The sequence below is a fragment of the Erinaceus europaeus genome, chromosome 23, assembly GCF_950295315.1.
Source record: "Erinaceus europaeus chromosome 23, mEriEur2.1, whole genome shotgun sequence".
NCBI classification, from domain to species: domain Eukaryota; kingdom Metazoa; phylum Chordata; class Mammalia; order Eulipotyphla; family Erinaceidae; genus Erinaceus; species Erinaceus europaeus.
In genome coordinates, this window is record NC_080184.1 from 7,794,101 (window position 1) to 7,811,542 (window position 17,442).

Genomic DNA, 17,442 nt, shown 5'->3' on the forward strand with positions numbered 1-17,442 from the left:
AGCAGGCCTGCAGGTGTCTGTCTTCTCACCCCCTCTTGTCTTTCAGCCCCTCGCTCCATTTCTCTTTATCCTATCTAACAACGACAACAACAAGGGCAACAAAAGGGAAAATAAATATTTATTTAAAAAAATAAATATTTATTTTCCGGGGTGGATCAGTGTGTATGGGCCTCTCCCTGGTCAATCCACCATCCCCACCAGGGCTGGATTCCTCTTGTGCTGTCCTGTTTGTGCTCTGTGGAAAGGGGTGGATCATCATTATTTTTTATTTATTTATTTATTTATCTATTTTTTATTCCTTCCCGGTCATGGATGAAGTTTCTTGGTCCAGTCCCATTCTCTATTGAGTGTCCTGGGATCTGGATCCAGGACAGGGGAGCGAGGAAGGACCTGCTGATGGCAGGCGAGATGTTCAGGTTGGGGAGTCAGCATGTTTGTCAACACCAGTCAGCTTCCAGCTGGATCCACTGCCCCTTTGATTGCCCTGCCTTCATTGGGACCTGGGGTAGATAGAAACTAAGGACTTTTTGTGGCCCTGGCAGCACATGTGCCAAAGTGATGGCTGGTTCTTTCTCTCTCTTCCTATCTTTCTCATAATAAAATCTTTAAAAAAAAAAAAAGAAAGAAAGAAAGAAACTAAGGACTTCTTTAATTCTTTCTCATTTTCATTTTTCTTAGTCACTATAAATTTCTCTTCTCTGTTATATTATCCCTGGAGGTGTTACAGTTTTTTTTGTTTGTTTATTGGGGAATTAATGGTTTAGAGTCAACAGTAAAATAAAATACAAGTTTTCCTAGTGGAGTTTGAGTTGCTATGTGGAAAATTTCTATGTGTTACCCATGTACATCTTGTTTTTATTCAATTTATTCTGGTTTTAGCGGTGAATTTAGCAGAAGTGCCCCAGGATTGAACTGTCTTTTTTTTTAAATTTTTTTAAAAAATATTTATTTCATTTATTTATTCCCTTTTGTTGCCCTTGTTGTTTTATTGTTGTTGTCGTTGTTGGATAGGACAGAGAAATGGAGAGAGGAGGGGAAGACAGAGAGGAGGAGAGAAAGACAGACACCTGCAGACCTGCTTCACAGCCTGTGAAGCGACTTCCCTGCAGGTGGGCAGCCGGGGTTCGAACCGGGATCCTTATGCCGGTCCTTGTGCTTTGCGCCACCTGCGCTTAACCCGCTGCGCTACAGCCCGACTCCCTGAACTGTATTCTAATAAACTTGTTGGAGAAACATTAGCAGTCCCCTACCTTAAAGTGAGAGGCATGAAGAGAGGCATAAAAAATGTTGACGCAGTTACAGTGACTCGAATGTAGTGTGCAGAAATTGAAAACGTGGAGTCCTCTCCACTGCCTGTTTCCAGTTGCAAATGAGAATTATCTTTTATGCTGCTTATAATTTTTCTCATAACACTGTTCAGTTCTCACTTCTGATAATGTAGAGATTGAACTGGAATTGGGAGTCTCAGACATGGAAGTCATTTGCATACCCACTGTTTTTAGTTAGCTCAGCTACCTGTAGTCAAATTTTAAGATTATTATTGTTTTAAAAATATTTCCCCCACCCCCTTTAAGTATTTTTTATCATTCATTATTGAATGGAGACAGAAAGAAATTGAAAAGGAGATAGAAAGGGAGAGAGGCACTTGCAGCTCTGCTCTGCTTCATTACTCATGAAGCTTTCCCCATTGCAGGTGGGGACCAGGGTCTTGAACTTGGGTCATTGTGCACTGTGGTGTGTGAGATTAATCAGGTGTGCTCCTGCCTGGCCTGCTTAAAATGATATTTATTGATTAATATTTGGGTAGAGTCAGAGAGAAAGTGGGAGGGTAGTGGGAGATAGGAAGGGAAAGAGAGACACACATACAGTGCTGCTGCCTCTGTCTTAACTCTCCTCCATCAGCTGGAGACCAGAAGTTGAACCCAGATCCTTGAGCACTGCAGTGTGTGTACTCACCATCTGGCCTCTGTAATTAGATTTTTAAATTTTTTAATAATTGTTATTTATTTATTGGCTAGAGACAGCCAGAAATTGAGAGGGAAGTGGGGGATAGAGAGGAAGTTAGAAAGATACCTGCTTCACTACTCACAAAGCTTTCTCCAGCAGGTGGGAACCAGGGGCTTGAACCCAGGACCTTTCACATTGTAATATGTGTTCTCACCAGGTACAGCAAGACCCGGCTTGCTGTAATCAGATTTTAATGCAGTGTTCTTCACTGTGACCTTGTATAAATTGAGCTAAAAAAATAAATGTAAAATGGTGATTAAAAGATAGGTAAGCCTAGACTCTAGTAACTCAAGGGTTAAGTAAGCAATTAAAAGACAGACCCTGAGCCTGGGAAGAAAGAGATAAACACAGGACCAGATGGTGAGAAAGAAGTGAGAAAGAAACCTCCCCAGAGCCTGAAGTCAAGAAGAGAGATAATCACAAGGTCCTGAACCCCCCACCCCCCCATATTTCCCCCATATGCAGGAGATAGATAACCACAATTGTAAAACTATCATGTAGTGACTTTGTAGACCTGAGATTTGTCACATAGACTATTCATTCTGATCCCTATATAAGCCTTAACAGGATTTAGAGTGGAGTCAAATACTGGGAGAGCTATTGCATCAGCCACTTGGGAATTCGGTCCTAGCCTGGCTAGTAAAGATTCTTTGTTTTTACATCACTCTGGTCTCTTGGTGTCTTCCTTGGATTCCCAAACCTAACAACCTGAATTTGTGTGTTCAGTTCTGGTTAGTTCACTTCTAAAATGTGTTATTGTACAGCAAATAATGGACACAGATCTTTTTCAGTAATAGAGGGAAAGTTTCCAGTTATTTAAGATTGTAAAAGTGCACTATGGGGGCAGGGAGTCCAGCGATAGCACAGCTGGTTAAGTGCAAGTGGCGCAAAACACAAGAACCAGCATAAGGATCCTGTTTCGAGGTCCTGGCCCCCACCTGCATGGGAAAGGCAGTGAAGCAGGTCTGCAGTTGTCTCTCTGTCCCGCTCTCTGTCTTCCCCTCCTCTCTCCATTTCTCTCTGTCCTATCCAACAACGATGGAATCAAAAACAACAACAATAATAACTACAACAATAAATAAATAAAGGGCAACAGACCGGAGAATATATTTTTTTAAAAAGTGCACTATGATTTTCTCCCCTATTTCTCCTTGTACATATGTGGAATTAGAGGTTCTGTAGATTGTTTATGTGTTTGAAATTGGAGGACATTGTGTCATTAACAGGAAAGTGTCAAAGTGTCAATAAATCTAAGTCATGAATTTTAAAGTTAATTAATGTATTAAGGAATAGGAAAAAATGCAAGGTCATACATATATATACATATATATATATATATATATTTTTTTTTTTAAGCAGAGTACTTCTCAGCTCTGGGTTATGGAGGTGCAGGGTATTGAACCTGGAACTTTGGTGCCGCAGCAATGAAAGTTTGTTTTCATAACCATTATGGTATCTACTCCCACCCCAAAGTCGTATATATTTTTTATTTTAATGAATTTAATTTGAATAAGTAGATGATTAAATTAATTAGCCCTTAATACTCTGGTTTTTGTACTTATTAGACCTTGAGATGTAAAGTGTACATGTCACTCAGTCTAGACTTTCCTTTTGTGAAGGAATTCTCTTGGATATGAGGAAGTCCAGAGCCAAGGTGTGTGAAGAATAAAGGAGTTATTGAGTCAAACTGAGAGTCCAGATCCCTCTGAAAACTCATGGCACTGAACAAAGGTTCAGTTCCAGCTTTATACTCTAGAAATGCAGAAGCTAGCTCAGTTTATAGAAGCTAACATGACAAGTAGCTATTGCAAACAAACAAGCAAGAGAGAAATACAAAATAAAAATGGGGAAGTTCACCCAGGTTACTATAGATACGGTGACGCACATTCTAATCTCCATAGAAGGCATTTGACTTTTCTGGCCTTCTGCTCTACTTGTCTACTACTTACTCAGTGAAGGTCATCAGTCAGACCTTCTTCTCTCTAGGGATTGAATTTGGAACCTTATGGTTGAAAATTCAATGCTTTATCCACTGCTCCACCTACTGGAACAGGATGTATTTATTTATTTATTTATTTATTTATTTATTTATTTATTTATTTAATCTTCAGCACAGTTATATGTTGGAGTGACTATTTTTGGGGTGGATACCCATATAGAGATCTTAAAAATGTTTTTTGTGGGGGGTGGAGACTGGTGGTGGCACAGTGGGTTAAACGCACGTTGTGCAAAGCACAAGGACCAGCATAAGGGTTCTGGTTCGAGCCCTGGTTCCCCACCTGCAAGGGTGTCACTTTACAGGCAGTGAAGCAGGTCTGCAGGTCTGTCTCACCTTTCTCTTCCCCTCTTTTTTTCCATCCTCTCTCCATTTCTCTCTGTCCTATCAACAAAGACAGCAGTAACAATAATGATAGACAACAAGGGCAACAAAAGGCAAAATAAAATTTAAAATTATATTAAAATTTTCTTTTAAAATATTGTCTTTCTTTTTTCATACAACACTGAGAAACTGAGAGGAGGGGAGAGAGATACGAGAAAGAGACTGCAGCCCCACTCATCACTCATACACCTTTCTTCCTGCAGGTGGACACTTGGAGTTTAAACTCAAGTCCTTTCACATGGCAACATGTGGCCTTAACTGGGTGCACCACCTGCTCAGCCTCCCAAAATTTGTTATTTCTAAAAATAACTAACCAAATAAATCCATCCTGTTGGGGAGGGTTAGTAGAAAACATTTAAGCTCAGCTGTGAGCTGACAGTTATTAAAGCTAGAGAATAAGTGCAGACACATTCCTGTAGAGCTATCTTTACTTTGGAATAAGCTTATTTTTTTATTTATTGTCTTCTGTTGCTCTTGTTTTTTATTGTTATGATTATTATTGTTGTTGTCATTATTGGCTAGGACAGAGAGAAATGGAGAGAATTTCTATATGCATCCAAAAAGCCAGATGATGGGAATGAGGTGTTCATAGTTTCATAGTTTCTGTAGTTGGGGCTGGGCGGGGCACTCTCAATTAAGCACAGATATCACCAAGTGCAAGATTCTGGGTTCAAGCCCCCACTTCATGAACAGGGAAGCAGGTCTGCAAGCATCTATTTGTCTCTTTCCCTTTCTGTCACCCTGTCCCTCTCAATGTCAATTATCACAACACACCAGCCCTGATAGCTTTCCTCATGTCTCCTTCTCATTGTAAACCTTGCTGGAGCACAGCTCCATGTAGTACTTGTATGTAGACCCATGAGTCATTTCACAAAAAGCTATAGGTCACATGACTTGGATTAAAATCTAGCCTCCCTTTTATTTGATCACTGATTAAATTTTCTCACAGGGGGAGTCGGGCTGTAGCGCAGCGGGTTAAGCGCAGGTGGCGCAAAGCACAAGGACCGGCATAAAGATCCCGGTTCGAACCCCGGCTCCCTACCTGCAGGGGAGTCGCTTCACAGGCGGTGAAGCAGGTCTGCAGGTGTCTATCTTTCTCTCCCCTCTCTGTCTTCCCCTCCTCTCTCCATTTCTCTCTGTCCTATCCAACAACGACAACAACAATAATAACTACAACATAAAACAACAAGGGCAACAAAAGGGAATAAATAAATAAAATAAATATTAAAAAAATTTTTTTTAAATTTTCTCACAGGGTGTAACGATACTATGTCTCACTTCATAGATTATTTCCATTAGGGTTGCATATATCAATGGAAAACAGAATGTGTAGTAACTAGAACTGTTTAAATAGACGAGTGTTCACATATACCACACTATATTTGTATCTGCAATTGTTTTAAGTGTCATTGAAAAACATCCAAAAAACTTCCTTTATGTTTATTTGATATTAGTCACCCCAGACATCCCATTAGTATCCCAATCCAGATGTAATCTGTGTTTTTCTAAAATGATTCATTCTGTTTAGTTCTGATTACAAATACCACTGTCATTCTTATCAGATTTTATATTGTGCATAATGTTCAGAAATCTTTCATTTCTTTAAAACAAATTTTATTTCTTTATTCATGAGAAAGATATGGATGGAGTAACGAACCAGACATCACCATGGCCCATGTGCTGCTGGATATTGAACCAGGACTTCATGCTTGAGAGTCCAGTGCTGTACCACCTCCCAGACTACAACCCCCAAATCTGTCACCAGCACTAGTTCCTCCATCTTTGAGTGGAATTGCTCACCTTTTGTCTGCTGACTTAAAGATTTCTACCCAGATTCAGTGACTGTCATGTAATAATCAGATCTCTGCATGGATTAGGAAGTTGTACATAGTAGCTATTTAAAGAGTGATGGAAACTGATCTTTACTTAAAGACTTGGATGGCCTATATGTGACCTAAAAAGCAGTATGAATGTTCTGAGTTTCATTATAGTTGGAAACATTCTGATTGTATTCTGTGTGTGGGGAGAGGGGGCAAGAATATGATCATAGGGGAGTTGACCGGTAGTGCAGCGGGTTAAGCACATGTGGCGCGAAATGCAAGGACCAGTGGAAGGATCCTGGTTTGAGCCCCCCACCTGCAGGGGGCTCGCTTCACAGGTGGTGAAGCAGATCTGCAGTCATCTGTGTTTTTCTCCCCCTTTCTCCATTTCTCTCTGTCCTATCCAACAATGATGACATCAACAACAACAATAGGGAGTCGGGCTGTAGTGCAGCGGGTTAAGCGCACATGGTGCAAAGCGCAAGGACTGGAGTAAGGATCCCGGTTCAAGCCTCCGATCCCCACCTGCAGGGGAGTCACTTCACAGGCGGTGAAGCAGGTCTGCAGGTGTCTGTCTTTCTCTCTCCCTCTCTGTCTTCCCCTCCTCTCTCCATTTCTCTCTGTCCTGTCCAACAACGACGACATCAACAATAAAACAACAAAGACAACAAAAGGGAATGAATAAATAAATAAATATTTTTAAATTTTTAAAAAATAACAATAATATCTGTAACAACAATAAAAAGCAACACGGGCAACAAAAGGGAAAGTAAATTTTTAAAAAATGTAAGAATAAATAAATAATCTTATATAAAAAAGAATATGAGCATCAATTCAACACATGAGAATGTATTGAAGAATAAGAATGTAAAGAATTAGAGCTGAAAAGTTAGAATGATTGCTGTGAGCATAGAAGTTTATTTAGAGGGAGTCAGGCAGTAGCGCAACGGGTTAAAAGTTTATTTAGATTGTTTTATGGAATTACCTTAATTTAAAACACATTATTTCAAGTGTATATTATAGTTTAACATCCAGAACTACATAATCAACAAAAATGTTGTTTTAGTACAATAGGATAATGTTGAATACATTTACTGATTTTACTGTGCTCACTTTTAATATTTTGAATTACCATTCTATACAAAACTTATAGGAAAATATCATTAAAACTTTGAATTATGAAAAGAAGGAGCTGGGACTGGTGTGCAATATACAGACACTGTTTTCCAATAATCCCTTGGTGTCCTGACTTTGTTTACCAATTCCCAGTTTTACATTCCCTGCAGGTAGAGTGCTTGCTGTCAAGCCAAAAGAGTCCTGGCTTGTGGATTTAAATCACAGTCTGAAGATACTGCTGCTTTTAATTTTCTGGCCTGAGAAGAAATTGAGAGAAAGAGGGAGAAATGACACTTTCTCAGGTAAATGACATATGCCAGATCTGATTCATTTCCTTGCTGAGTAAGTTGTATTTTAATTTACACATGCATTTTATGTTATGAATGTTCATTTCACTGCTTCTTATTTGCCTGAATATTTCTCTTAAAAAACATTTTGTCAGCAGACTTTGCTGCCATGAAAGATACAGATATGGGTAGATATGACAAAAGAGAGGAGGGAAGGAAAGTGAAGAAGAAAAAATGCAATACTCTACCTCCAATGAACCTTGGAGTTTCTTGCCCAGATACCACAGAGCTTAAACCTCACACACTACACAGAGATGGGAAGAGGGAAATTTCATTAGTGGTATTCTGGTTTCTTTCCCTTTTCTTTCCCTCGAACTCTGTAGGAAATAATACAATTATTCCACTAAGAGAAATCATGTTCATCAGAATATACCTACTTATACCTGAAGCTTTTTCTTCCTTTCTACCCAAACACTCTATATGCTATGAAAATTCTTATCTTGATGGGTACACCCAGTTAGACATTTAAGTTACCATGGGAAGTAACCCAGTTTTAAGTTCTGTTGTCCACCTGGATTGGGGGGGTTGCTTAACAAGTAGCCAGGTAGGTCTTCAGGAGTCTGTCTTTTTTAAATTTTATTTTATTATTATTTTTATTTATTTATTTATTCCTTTTGTTGCCCTTGTTGTTTTGTTGTTGTAGTTATTATTGATGTCATTGTTGTTAGATAGGACAGAGAGAAATGGAGAGGAGGGGAAGACAGAGGGGGGAGAGAAAGACAGACACCTGCAGACCTGAAGTGACTCCCTTGCAGGTGGGGAGCCGGGGTTCGAACCGGGATCCTTATGCCTGTCTTTGTGCTTTGCGCCACCTGCGCTTAGCCCGCTGTACTACAGCCCAACTCCCCAGAATAGGAATTTTAATGTATAATAAAGCTATGTAGTCTTCTTTAGGTATGTTTCTAGGGGCCCATAGTCTGAGTGATTTTTGCTTGAGCTTGATAGTAACATGAAGAGGAACTAAAAATATTGTTTGGGAAGATGGCATCGGAGTTGAGAATAGAACTAGAGAACTGGATTAAGGCAGAGGGTAGTTCTCAAACTTGATAATATTGACGAGCAATGGTGGAGAGATATTAGAGGTCTTGGCCCATCATATCTATGGGGAAATCCAAGAATTCCCATACTAATGGTGCTCTCATTTTATCTAATTTTACTTATTCAATTTTTTAAATATTTATTTTTTTATTTATTCATTTTTTAAAATATTTATATTATTTAAATAATTATTTATTCCCTTTTGTTGCCCTGGTTATTTATTTAATTTTAAGGAGGAAGTATGTTGTTTTCTCTCTTAGAAATAGATGCTGTTATTTCTCCCTGCCTCTCTATCCCTCAATTTGGAAAGAAGAATATGGTTTGTCAGCGCTCTCATGTGTCATTATGCTTTAGCAGGTTTTCGTTATTCCTCACTCTCATCCAAGTAGGATGCAAATGGCTGCATTGAAGAAGAAAGTAGCTTTGGGAAGACAACAGAATTATTGCTCGAAAGACTTTAATGCATGATGTTCTACTGCTCTAAATTCAGTCTCCATAAATAATATAAGCCAGAGCTTAGTAGTGTTCTGTCTCCTTGACACCTCTTTTATTAATTTGTAAATATATAATATTAAAATACTATGGTCCATGGTGAGCAGAATGGCTCACTCAAATTATTTGCTTCTTTGTCATGTGCACAGTCCTCAATTAAGGCATGCCTCTACCACATGGGAGCTTCATTGCCAGGGTATCTTTTTTTTCCCCCTAAAATCATAACATGGAGCTCTAAAGCCTCCGTTATGAAAACATAAAAAGGTAAAGAAATAAAGTTGTTCACTGACTGCTTTCCCAAACCTAACTCAGTTATGCTTGGATCTTTTTCTCCTCCCTTCCAAGTGAACTTCATAATAACATCACTGTCATATGAGATTCTAGGGACTGGGTTCAGGACCTGATGACAGCACAAAGCTGTACTCACTGTACCAATTAGTGTATCACATTCTAGACCATGAGAGTGGGGTATTTGATATGTTTGGTGATGAGACAATCACTGACTTCATAAAGTAGATCATGGATGTCTAATCTGTTGCTAGTATGAAATGTTTTCTCATATAAATAAATACACTGTATATTTTAGTGTTCAGTGACCTTTGAAGATGTAACAGTGATATTCAGTCAAGAGGAGTGGGCATTATTAAATTCTTCAGAGAAGAAACTCTACAGAAATGTGATGTGGGAAAATATTAAAAACCTTCTGTCGATAGGTAATTATAATATTCGTTCATTTCTCAATGAAAATACATACTTTTTCCACCATTGTTCACCAGTGTATGTGGAGACATTGTTAAGTGATAAAGGCATTATTGTGATTGCGACTCATGAGGGATCAAAAATTCAGTATATTTGTATCCTTTCTAATATCTTTTGTATTTTTAGGAAATTTACAAGGGGACCATTCCATCAAAGAGCAGTGTAACCACCAAGGAAGTAAAAGGTTAGAATCTCATTCATAATAAAATATACTGTCCTAGCCAGAAAGCTACTGTGAACTTCTCTGTGCTTTAGTACCTTGATGATTTCCCAAAATCAATGGACCCTTAAGGGTTCCTAAGTGTGTGCTCTCTAGTATTTGAGCTGATGCTTGGCTTCTGCTATAATACAATCTTTTTAAAGTAAAGAGAAGATCATCTTAAACTATTTCATAAAAATGATGCCATGAATAGCTTATGGTATATTTGGCAAGTGACTCAAATAATGATGGATGTGTGATGTATAGGCTTGAGTTTCTCATTTAAATCACTGGCAGCACAAGTAAGAAAATGTTGTTCTGGATTACCCTTTCTTTCCACTTCATGAAAAAAACTCACAGAAAAGTAAGAAATGGATACTTACAGAAATAAGGCAGCGGGGAGTCAGGTGGTAGAGCAGTGGTTTAAGCTCGTGTGGCGCAAAGTGCAAGGACTGGCTTGAGTCTCCTGGTTTGAGCCCCCAGCTCCCCACCTGCAGGGGAGTTGCTTCATAAGTGGTGAAGCAGGTTTGCAGGTGTCTATCTTTCTCTCCCTCTCTCTGACTTCCTTCCTCTCTCCATTTTGCTCCATTTTTCCTGTCTACCAAAGACAACATCAATAACAATGACAATAACTACAATAATAAAAACTACAAGGTCAACAAAAAGGAAAATAAATAAATGTAAAAAAGAAACAAAAAGTAGATAAGGCAGAGAAACTCAGTGTTTACATAGTAGTACACTTGGAAACATTAAGCATAGCTCCCTTGTATGAATATATCTTTTTTATAATGTTTAGACAGATTTATGAAAAATTAGTTATTTCAATAAAAAATTTCAACACAGTGATTCGGGTGGTAGCATAGCAGGTGAAGCTCACATAGGGATCCCAGTTTCAATTTCTGCTCCCCACCTTTGGGAGGTCGCTTCACAAGTGGTGAAGCATGTCTTTAGGTGTCTATCTTTTTCTCGCCTTCTCTGTCTTTCCCTCCTCTCCATTTCTCTCTGTCCTATCAAACAATGATGACATCAGTAACAACAACAATAATAATTACAACAATAAAAATAACAAGGACCAAAAAAGAGGAAGATAAATACCTATAAAAACAATAAATAAATAAGGTGGAGAAACTCAGTGTTTACAAAGTAGTACACTTGGAACTATTAGACATATCTGCATTGTATGACTATATTTTTATAATGTTTAGAGAGTTTTAATAGAAAAAATAGTGATTTCAATAAAAAAATTCAACTCGGGGAGTTGAGTGGTAGTTCAGCGGGTCAAGCTCACATGGCACAAAGCGCAAGGACCGGCATTAGGATACCAGTTCCAGTCCCCAGCTTCAAACCTGTGGGGAGTTGCTTCAGAAGTGGAGAAGTATGTCTGCAGGTGTCTATCTTTCTCTCCCCTTTCTGTCTTTCCCTTCTCTCTCCATTTCTCTCTGTTCTATTCAACAAAGATGACATCAATAACAACAACAATAAAAAAATAAGGGCAACAAAAAGGAAATAAAAAATATTTAAAAACAAGAAAAAAAACACAAAGATAAAACTTGCCATTTACACATTGACAAAAAGTACTTCAATTAATAAATACAATATTGCTGTATGTAGTTTGTAGTTTAACTTGCTTGTGTATTATACTATTTAGTATTTAACAGCTTTTTCTTTGAGCTTTTTTCTTTTTAACTATAAGAGCCTTTATATAATATTAATTTTTATTATTGTTTTGTCAGTATAAGCATTTTTGTCCAATGTATTGATAATGTTTGTGAATATTGGTTGTTTATATATACTAATGACCTGTTTTTCTTAGTAAAGTTTTAGTTTTTTCATTAGAATATCATCAAGTAAATTCTCACTGTTTTCCAGTAAGAGAGTGAAAATCTCTGAGGCCAAAGAACAAAGACAAAATAGTGAGGAACCTCAAGAATGTGAAGTATACAACAAAGTACTCACTTATTCCAGTCAGCTTAAAAAACACAAAAGAACTCTCACTGGAAAGAAACCTTATGAATGTAAACTATGTAGTAAAAAATTCAGCACATCCAGTTATCTTCGTATACATGAAAGAACTCACAGTGGAGAGAAACCCTATGAGTGTAAACAATGTAGGAAAACATTCAATTTTTCCAGTCGTCTTCGGAAACATGAAATAACGCACAGTGGAGAGAAACCCTATGAATGTAAACAATGTAGAAAAACATTCAGTCAATCCAGTAATCTTCGGACACATGAAAGAATACACAGTGGAGAGAAACCATATGAATGTAGTCAATGTGGAAAAATATTCTGTCATTACAGTTCTCTTTGGAACCATGAAAGAATTCACAGTGGAATGAAACCCTATGAATGTAAACAATGTAGGAAAACATTCAGTCAATCTGGTTCTCTTCGAAAACATGAAAGAATACACAGTGGAGAGAAACCCTATGTATGTAAACAATGTAAGGAAACATTCAGTGAATCCAGTTCCCTTCGGACACATGAAAGAACGCACAGAGGAGAGAAACCCTATGAATGTAAACAGTGTAGGAAAACATTCAGTCAATCCGGTTCTCTTCGGACACATGAAAGAAGTCACAGTGGAGAGAAACCCTATGAATGTAAACAATGTAGTAAAGCATTCAGTTGTTCCAGTTATCTTCGGAGCCATGAAAGAACGCACAGTGGAGAGAAACCCTATGAATGTAAACAATGTAGTAAAGCATTCAGTTGTTCCAGTTATCTTCGGACACATGAAAGAATGCACAGTGGAGAGAAACCCTATGAATGTAAACAATGTAGTAAAGCATTCAGTTGTTCCAGTTATCTTCGGACACATGAAAGAATGCACAGTGGAGAGAAACCCTATGAATGTAAACAATGTAGTAAAGCATTCAGTCAAAGAAGTTCTCTTCTGACACATGAAAGAATGCACAGTGGAGAGAAGCCCTATGAATGTAAACAGTGTAATAAAGCATTCAGTCAAAACTGTGCTCTTCGGAGCCATGAAAGAACTCACAGTGGAGAGAAACCCTATGAATGTAAACAATGTAGTAAAGCATTCATTTGTTCCAGTTCTCTTCGGAGACATGAAAGAACTCACAGTGGAGAGAAGTTCTAGGAATGGAAACAGTATAGTAAAGCATTTGCTGATTCCTCTACTCATCAGGTACTTAAAAGAAGTTACAGTGGAGAGAAAGCCTATGAATATACATGATGCAGTGGAACATTCAGTCATTTCAGTCATCTTTAATCACAAGAAATAATGCACAGTGAAGAGAAACCCTAGTAATGTAGACAATATAGAAAACCTTTCTGTTACTCCACTACTCATAGAGCATATGGAAATAGGCACACTGTTACTTAAACAGTGAGTTTGGTAATCTTCAGCCACATGAAAGTGCTCACAGTGTAGAGAAAATATTAAGTAAAATTTAAAAATAAGATTCGACTTCCGGAGGCGGAGCTACGAGCAGCAGATTGCTTTCTCTCCTCTCCTCTCCTCTCCCGGATCAACTAGGAATACCAAAGGAGACCACCCGGACCGAAACAAGACAGGACTAGAATGACCACAGAAACCCAGTAAATCACCCGTGAGTACAAACACGCGTGGCTGGTGACAGAGAGGAGAGAGGGGCCTAAGGAGAGATTAAGTGACTGCTAACAGTTCGACAGTCTGTCAGTGGAGACACCACCTCCAGTCTGCTCCACCAACAAGGGGACAGCTGAAGGGAGGAAAGGACTCCCCAGAGACTCACCAAGTACAACTCTGAGTCTCCATTGCTACTACCCTCAGAATCTGGAGCAGCAACAGGGAGGGACACCAGGGCACAGAGATCTAACCGGGAAACTCAGGAGAAGACCTATACCTCGGTGGCATAGCTGAAGGGCTGTGAAAGTCTCTTTGCATAACCACTGGATTATCTCTGCCACACCCTGCTTTATCTCTTGGTCAGGAGTCATTGATTAAGCCAAGAAGCCTATTGATAGTTTAAAAGCCCTCAGGCTACCATAGCCTACAGGGAAAAAAAAAAAAAAAGGCTTTTACACCACTGAACTCCAACTCAGGGATTGAAAAAACTGTTAACTTATATAAAATGGTTAAAACAACAAGAAAAAATAATGGAGACTCGAACCAGGACAAGAGTCCAACTAAAAGTCCTCCAGAGGGCGAAGCACAAAACAACGAGTTCAACATCCAAACATTAGCTAAGGAAATAATAACAGGAGTGAGTAAAGAATTTGAAAAAATTGTAATCAGAACTGCAGGAACAACAAATGAGAATATGGAAGAAAATTCTAATAATCTCATGGTTATTAGAGAGCTGAAAGCTGAAATTGCTGAGCTAAGAAGGCAACTAGCTGAACAAGCTAAAACAGTATCAGAGCAGGGCAACAAAATAGATGAACTCCAGAAAGCAGTAGAGGGCAGACAGAATAGAATCAATGAGGCTGAAGACAGAATTAGCAAGATTGAGGATGAATTAGAGACAACTAAAGAAGAAGTAAGAGATCTCAAAAAGAGATTAAGAGATGCTGAAAACAACAACAGAGTCCTATGGGATGACTTCAAAAGAAACAATATACGCATTATTGGCTTACCAGAGGAAGAAAGAGAAGGGGAGGAAGAAAGCATTCTCCAGGCCATAATAGCTGAAATTTTCTCTAGTCTAGACAACACCAAAGACATAAAGATTCAAGAAGCCCAGAGGGTCCCAAACAGAATTAACCCAGACCTAAAGACACCAAGACATGTCATACTTAGATTGGAAAGGAATAAGGATAAAGAAAGGATCCTCAAGGCTGCAAGAGAAAAACAAAGAGTCACCTACAAAGGAAAACCCATAAGATTAGCAGCAGACTTCTCCATACAAACACTACAGGCCAGAAGAGAATGGCAAGATATCTATCGAGTGCTCAATGAGAAAGGCTTTCAGCCAAGAATACTATATCCTGCTAGATTGTCATTCAGACTAGATGGAAGCATCAAAACCTTCTCAGACAAGCAACAGTTGAAGGAAGCAACCATCACCAAGCCTGCCTTGAAAGAAGTTCTGAAAGGTTTCCTATAAACAACCAGACCACCACAAATAGAACACATATTAAAACACTCTAAAACTCTACAAGAATGGCGTTAAAATATCTTCAATCTTTGATATCAATAAATGTCAATGGCCTGAATTCACCTATTAAAAGACACAGAGTAGGAAGATGGATCAGAAAACACAACCCAACAATATGTTGTCTACAGGAAACTCACCTAACGCAACAAGACAAACACAGACTTAAAGTGAAAGGATGGAAAACTATCATTCAAGCCAATGGCCCACAAAAAAGGGCAGGAACAGCTATTCTCATATCTGACATGATAGACTACCCTATGATCCTGCAATTCCTCTCCTGGGGATATATCCTAAGGAACACAACATATCTATCCAAAAAAAATCTGTGTACACATATTCTTGGCAGCACAACTTGTAATAGTCAAAACCTGGAAGCAACCCAGGTGTCCAACAACAGATGAGTGGCTGAGCAAGTTGTGGTATATATACACACAATGGAATACTACTCAGCTGTAAAAAATGGTGACTTCACCGTTTTCAGCCAATCTTGGATGGACCTTGAAAAAATCATGTTGAGTGAAATAAGTCAGAAACAGAAGGATGAATATGGGATGATCTCACTCTCAGGCCGAAGTTGAAAAACAAGATTAGAAAAGAAAACACAAGTCGAACCTGAAATGGAATTGGAGTATTACACCAAAGTAAAAGACTCTGGGGTGGGTGGGTGGGTGGGTGGGGAGAATACAGGTCCATGAAAAATGATGAATGAAATAGTGGGGGTTGTATTGTTGAATGGGAATCTGGGGAATGTTATGCATGTAAAAAAAAAAAAAAGAAGAAGTAGAAACGCAAAGCAGAAATTGACTGAGTTTGGAGTATGGCACCAAAGTAAGAAAGCAGAAGTACACTAGAGTTTGCAGTGAGTACCTCCCTAACACTTCCTCTCCACTTTTCCAAGCTTTGGGACCAGGATTGCTCAACAATTTGTTTGGCTTTTTATGTTAACTCTCTTTTCAGTCACCAGGTTCCAGGTGTCATCAGGATGCCGGCCAGACTTCCCTGGATTGAAGACACCACCAATGTGTCCTGGAGCTCAGCTTCCCCAGAGACCCATCCTACTAGGGAAAGAGAGAGGCAGACTGGGAGTATGGACCGACCAGTCAACACCCATGTTCAGCGAGGAAGCAATTACAGAAGCCAGACCTTCTACCTTCTGCAACCCTCAATGACCCTGGGTCCATGCTCCCAGAGGGATAGAGAATGGGAAAGCTATCGGGGGAGGGGGTGGGATATGGAGATTGGGCGGTGGGAATTGTGTGGAGTTGTACCCCTCCTACCCTATGGTTTTGTTAATTAATCCTTTCTTTAATAAAAAATTAAAAAAAAAAATTAAAAATAATAGAAATCATATTTTCTTAATAACTTAGTGAACCCATACCTATGTATGCTTGGAAAGAATATGAATAAGTATTTCAATTCTTCATCTTTAATTTTATTTTTAAAATCTTTCTTAATGGGAGTTGGGCTGTAGCACAGTGGGTTAAGCACATGTGATGCAAAGGGCACGGACCGGCTTAAGGATCCCGGTTCAAGCCCTCAGCTCTCCACCCGCAGTGGAGTCACTTCATAAGTGGTCAAACAGATCTGCAGGTGTCTGTCTCTTCCCCTCCTCTCTGTCTTCCCCTCCTTTCTCCATTTATCTCTGTTCTATCCAACAACAACATCAATAACAACAATGATAACTACAACAATAAAGCGGAACAAAAGGGAATAAATAAATATTAAAAAATTAAATCTTTCATAATATGTATTTATTCGTGTAGTGTTGTTAAAATTCGGAAGGCTCTGGTTGGGCAGGTTGGCCTCGGCCGGCTAGCTTCACGGTGGTGAACAGAGACGTGGAGCCAACGGCTGGGCAGGGAAGCTGTATTTCTTTATTCAGGAACAACGATTCATAAACTAAGACAAACTAATCACCAAACAGAACTCTGCTGTCTCTTTGCGGCGGCGCAAGCACTCTCTCTTACTCTGGAACTCAGGAACCCTCTCCCTTACTCTCGAACTCAGAAACTCTCGCACTCTCGCACTCTCGAACTCCGGAACTCAGGAACTCTGTCACTGGGGAACTCAGGAACCCTCTCCCAGGGTCCCTTGGGGCGGGGCCAAACAGGCCCGCGAAATTAACAGGACTCATCCAATTCTCTTGGCGGGGGAGGGCTAGAACAAGCCAATGTAAAGC

General features: G+C 39.1%; 1 protein-coding gene across 6 annotated transcripts in view; it reads left to right on the forward strand.

The window, feature by feature from the left end:
• Positions 1 to 17,442, forward strand: part of LOC103123871 (zinc finger protein 709-like) — a 236,158-nt gene that overhangs the window by 72,950 nt on the left and 145,766 nt on the right. Inside the window, exons 2-5 of one of the 6 annotated variants that reach the window (XM_060182156.1) lie at positions 7,494 to 7,625; positions 9,787 to 9,913; positions 10,086 to 10,143; positions 11,995 to 13,578. The exons of 1 other annotated variant lie outside the window; for it this stretch is intronic. In XM_060182156.1, coding sequence (XP_060038139.1) covers positions 7,611 to 7,625; positions 9,787 to 9,913; positions 10,086 to 10,143; positions 11,995 to 13,261 — 1,467 coding nt within the window. In that variant the 5' untranslated portion in view covers positions 7,494 to 7,610 and the 3' untranslated portion in view covers positions 13,262 to 13,578. Of the gene's footprint in view, positions 1 to 7,493; positions 7,626 to 9,786; positions 9,914 to 10,085; positions 10,144 to 11,994; positions 13,579 to 17,442 lie in introns of those variants that run through there. 4 more of the 6 variants (XM_060182158.1, XM_060182157.1, XM_060182159.1 and 1 more) reach the window with 4 other exon arrangements.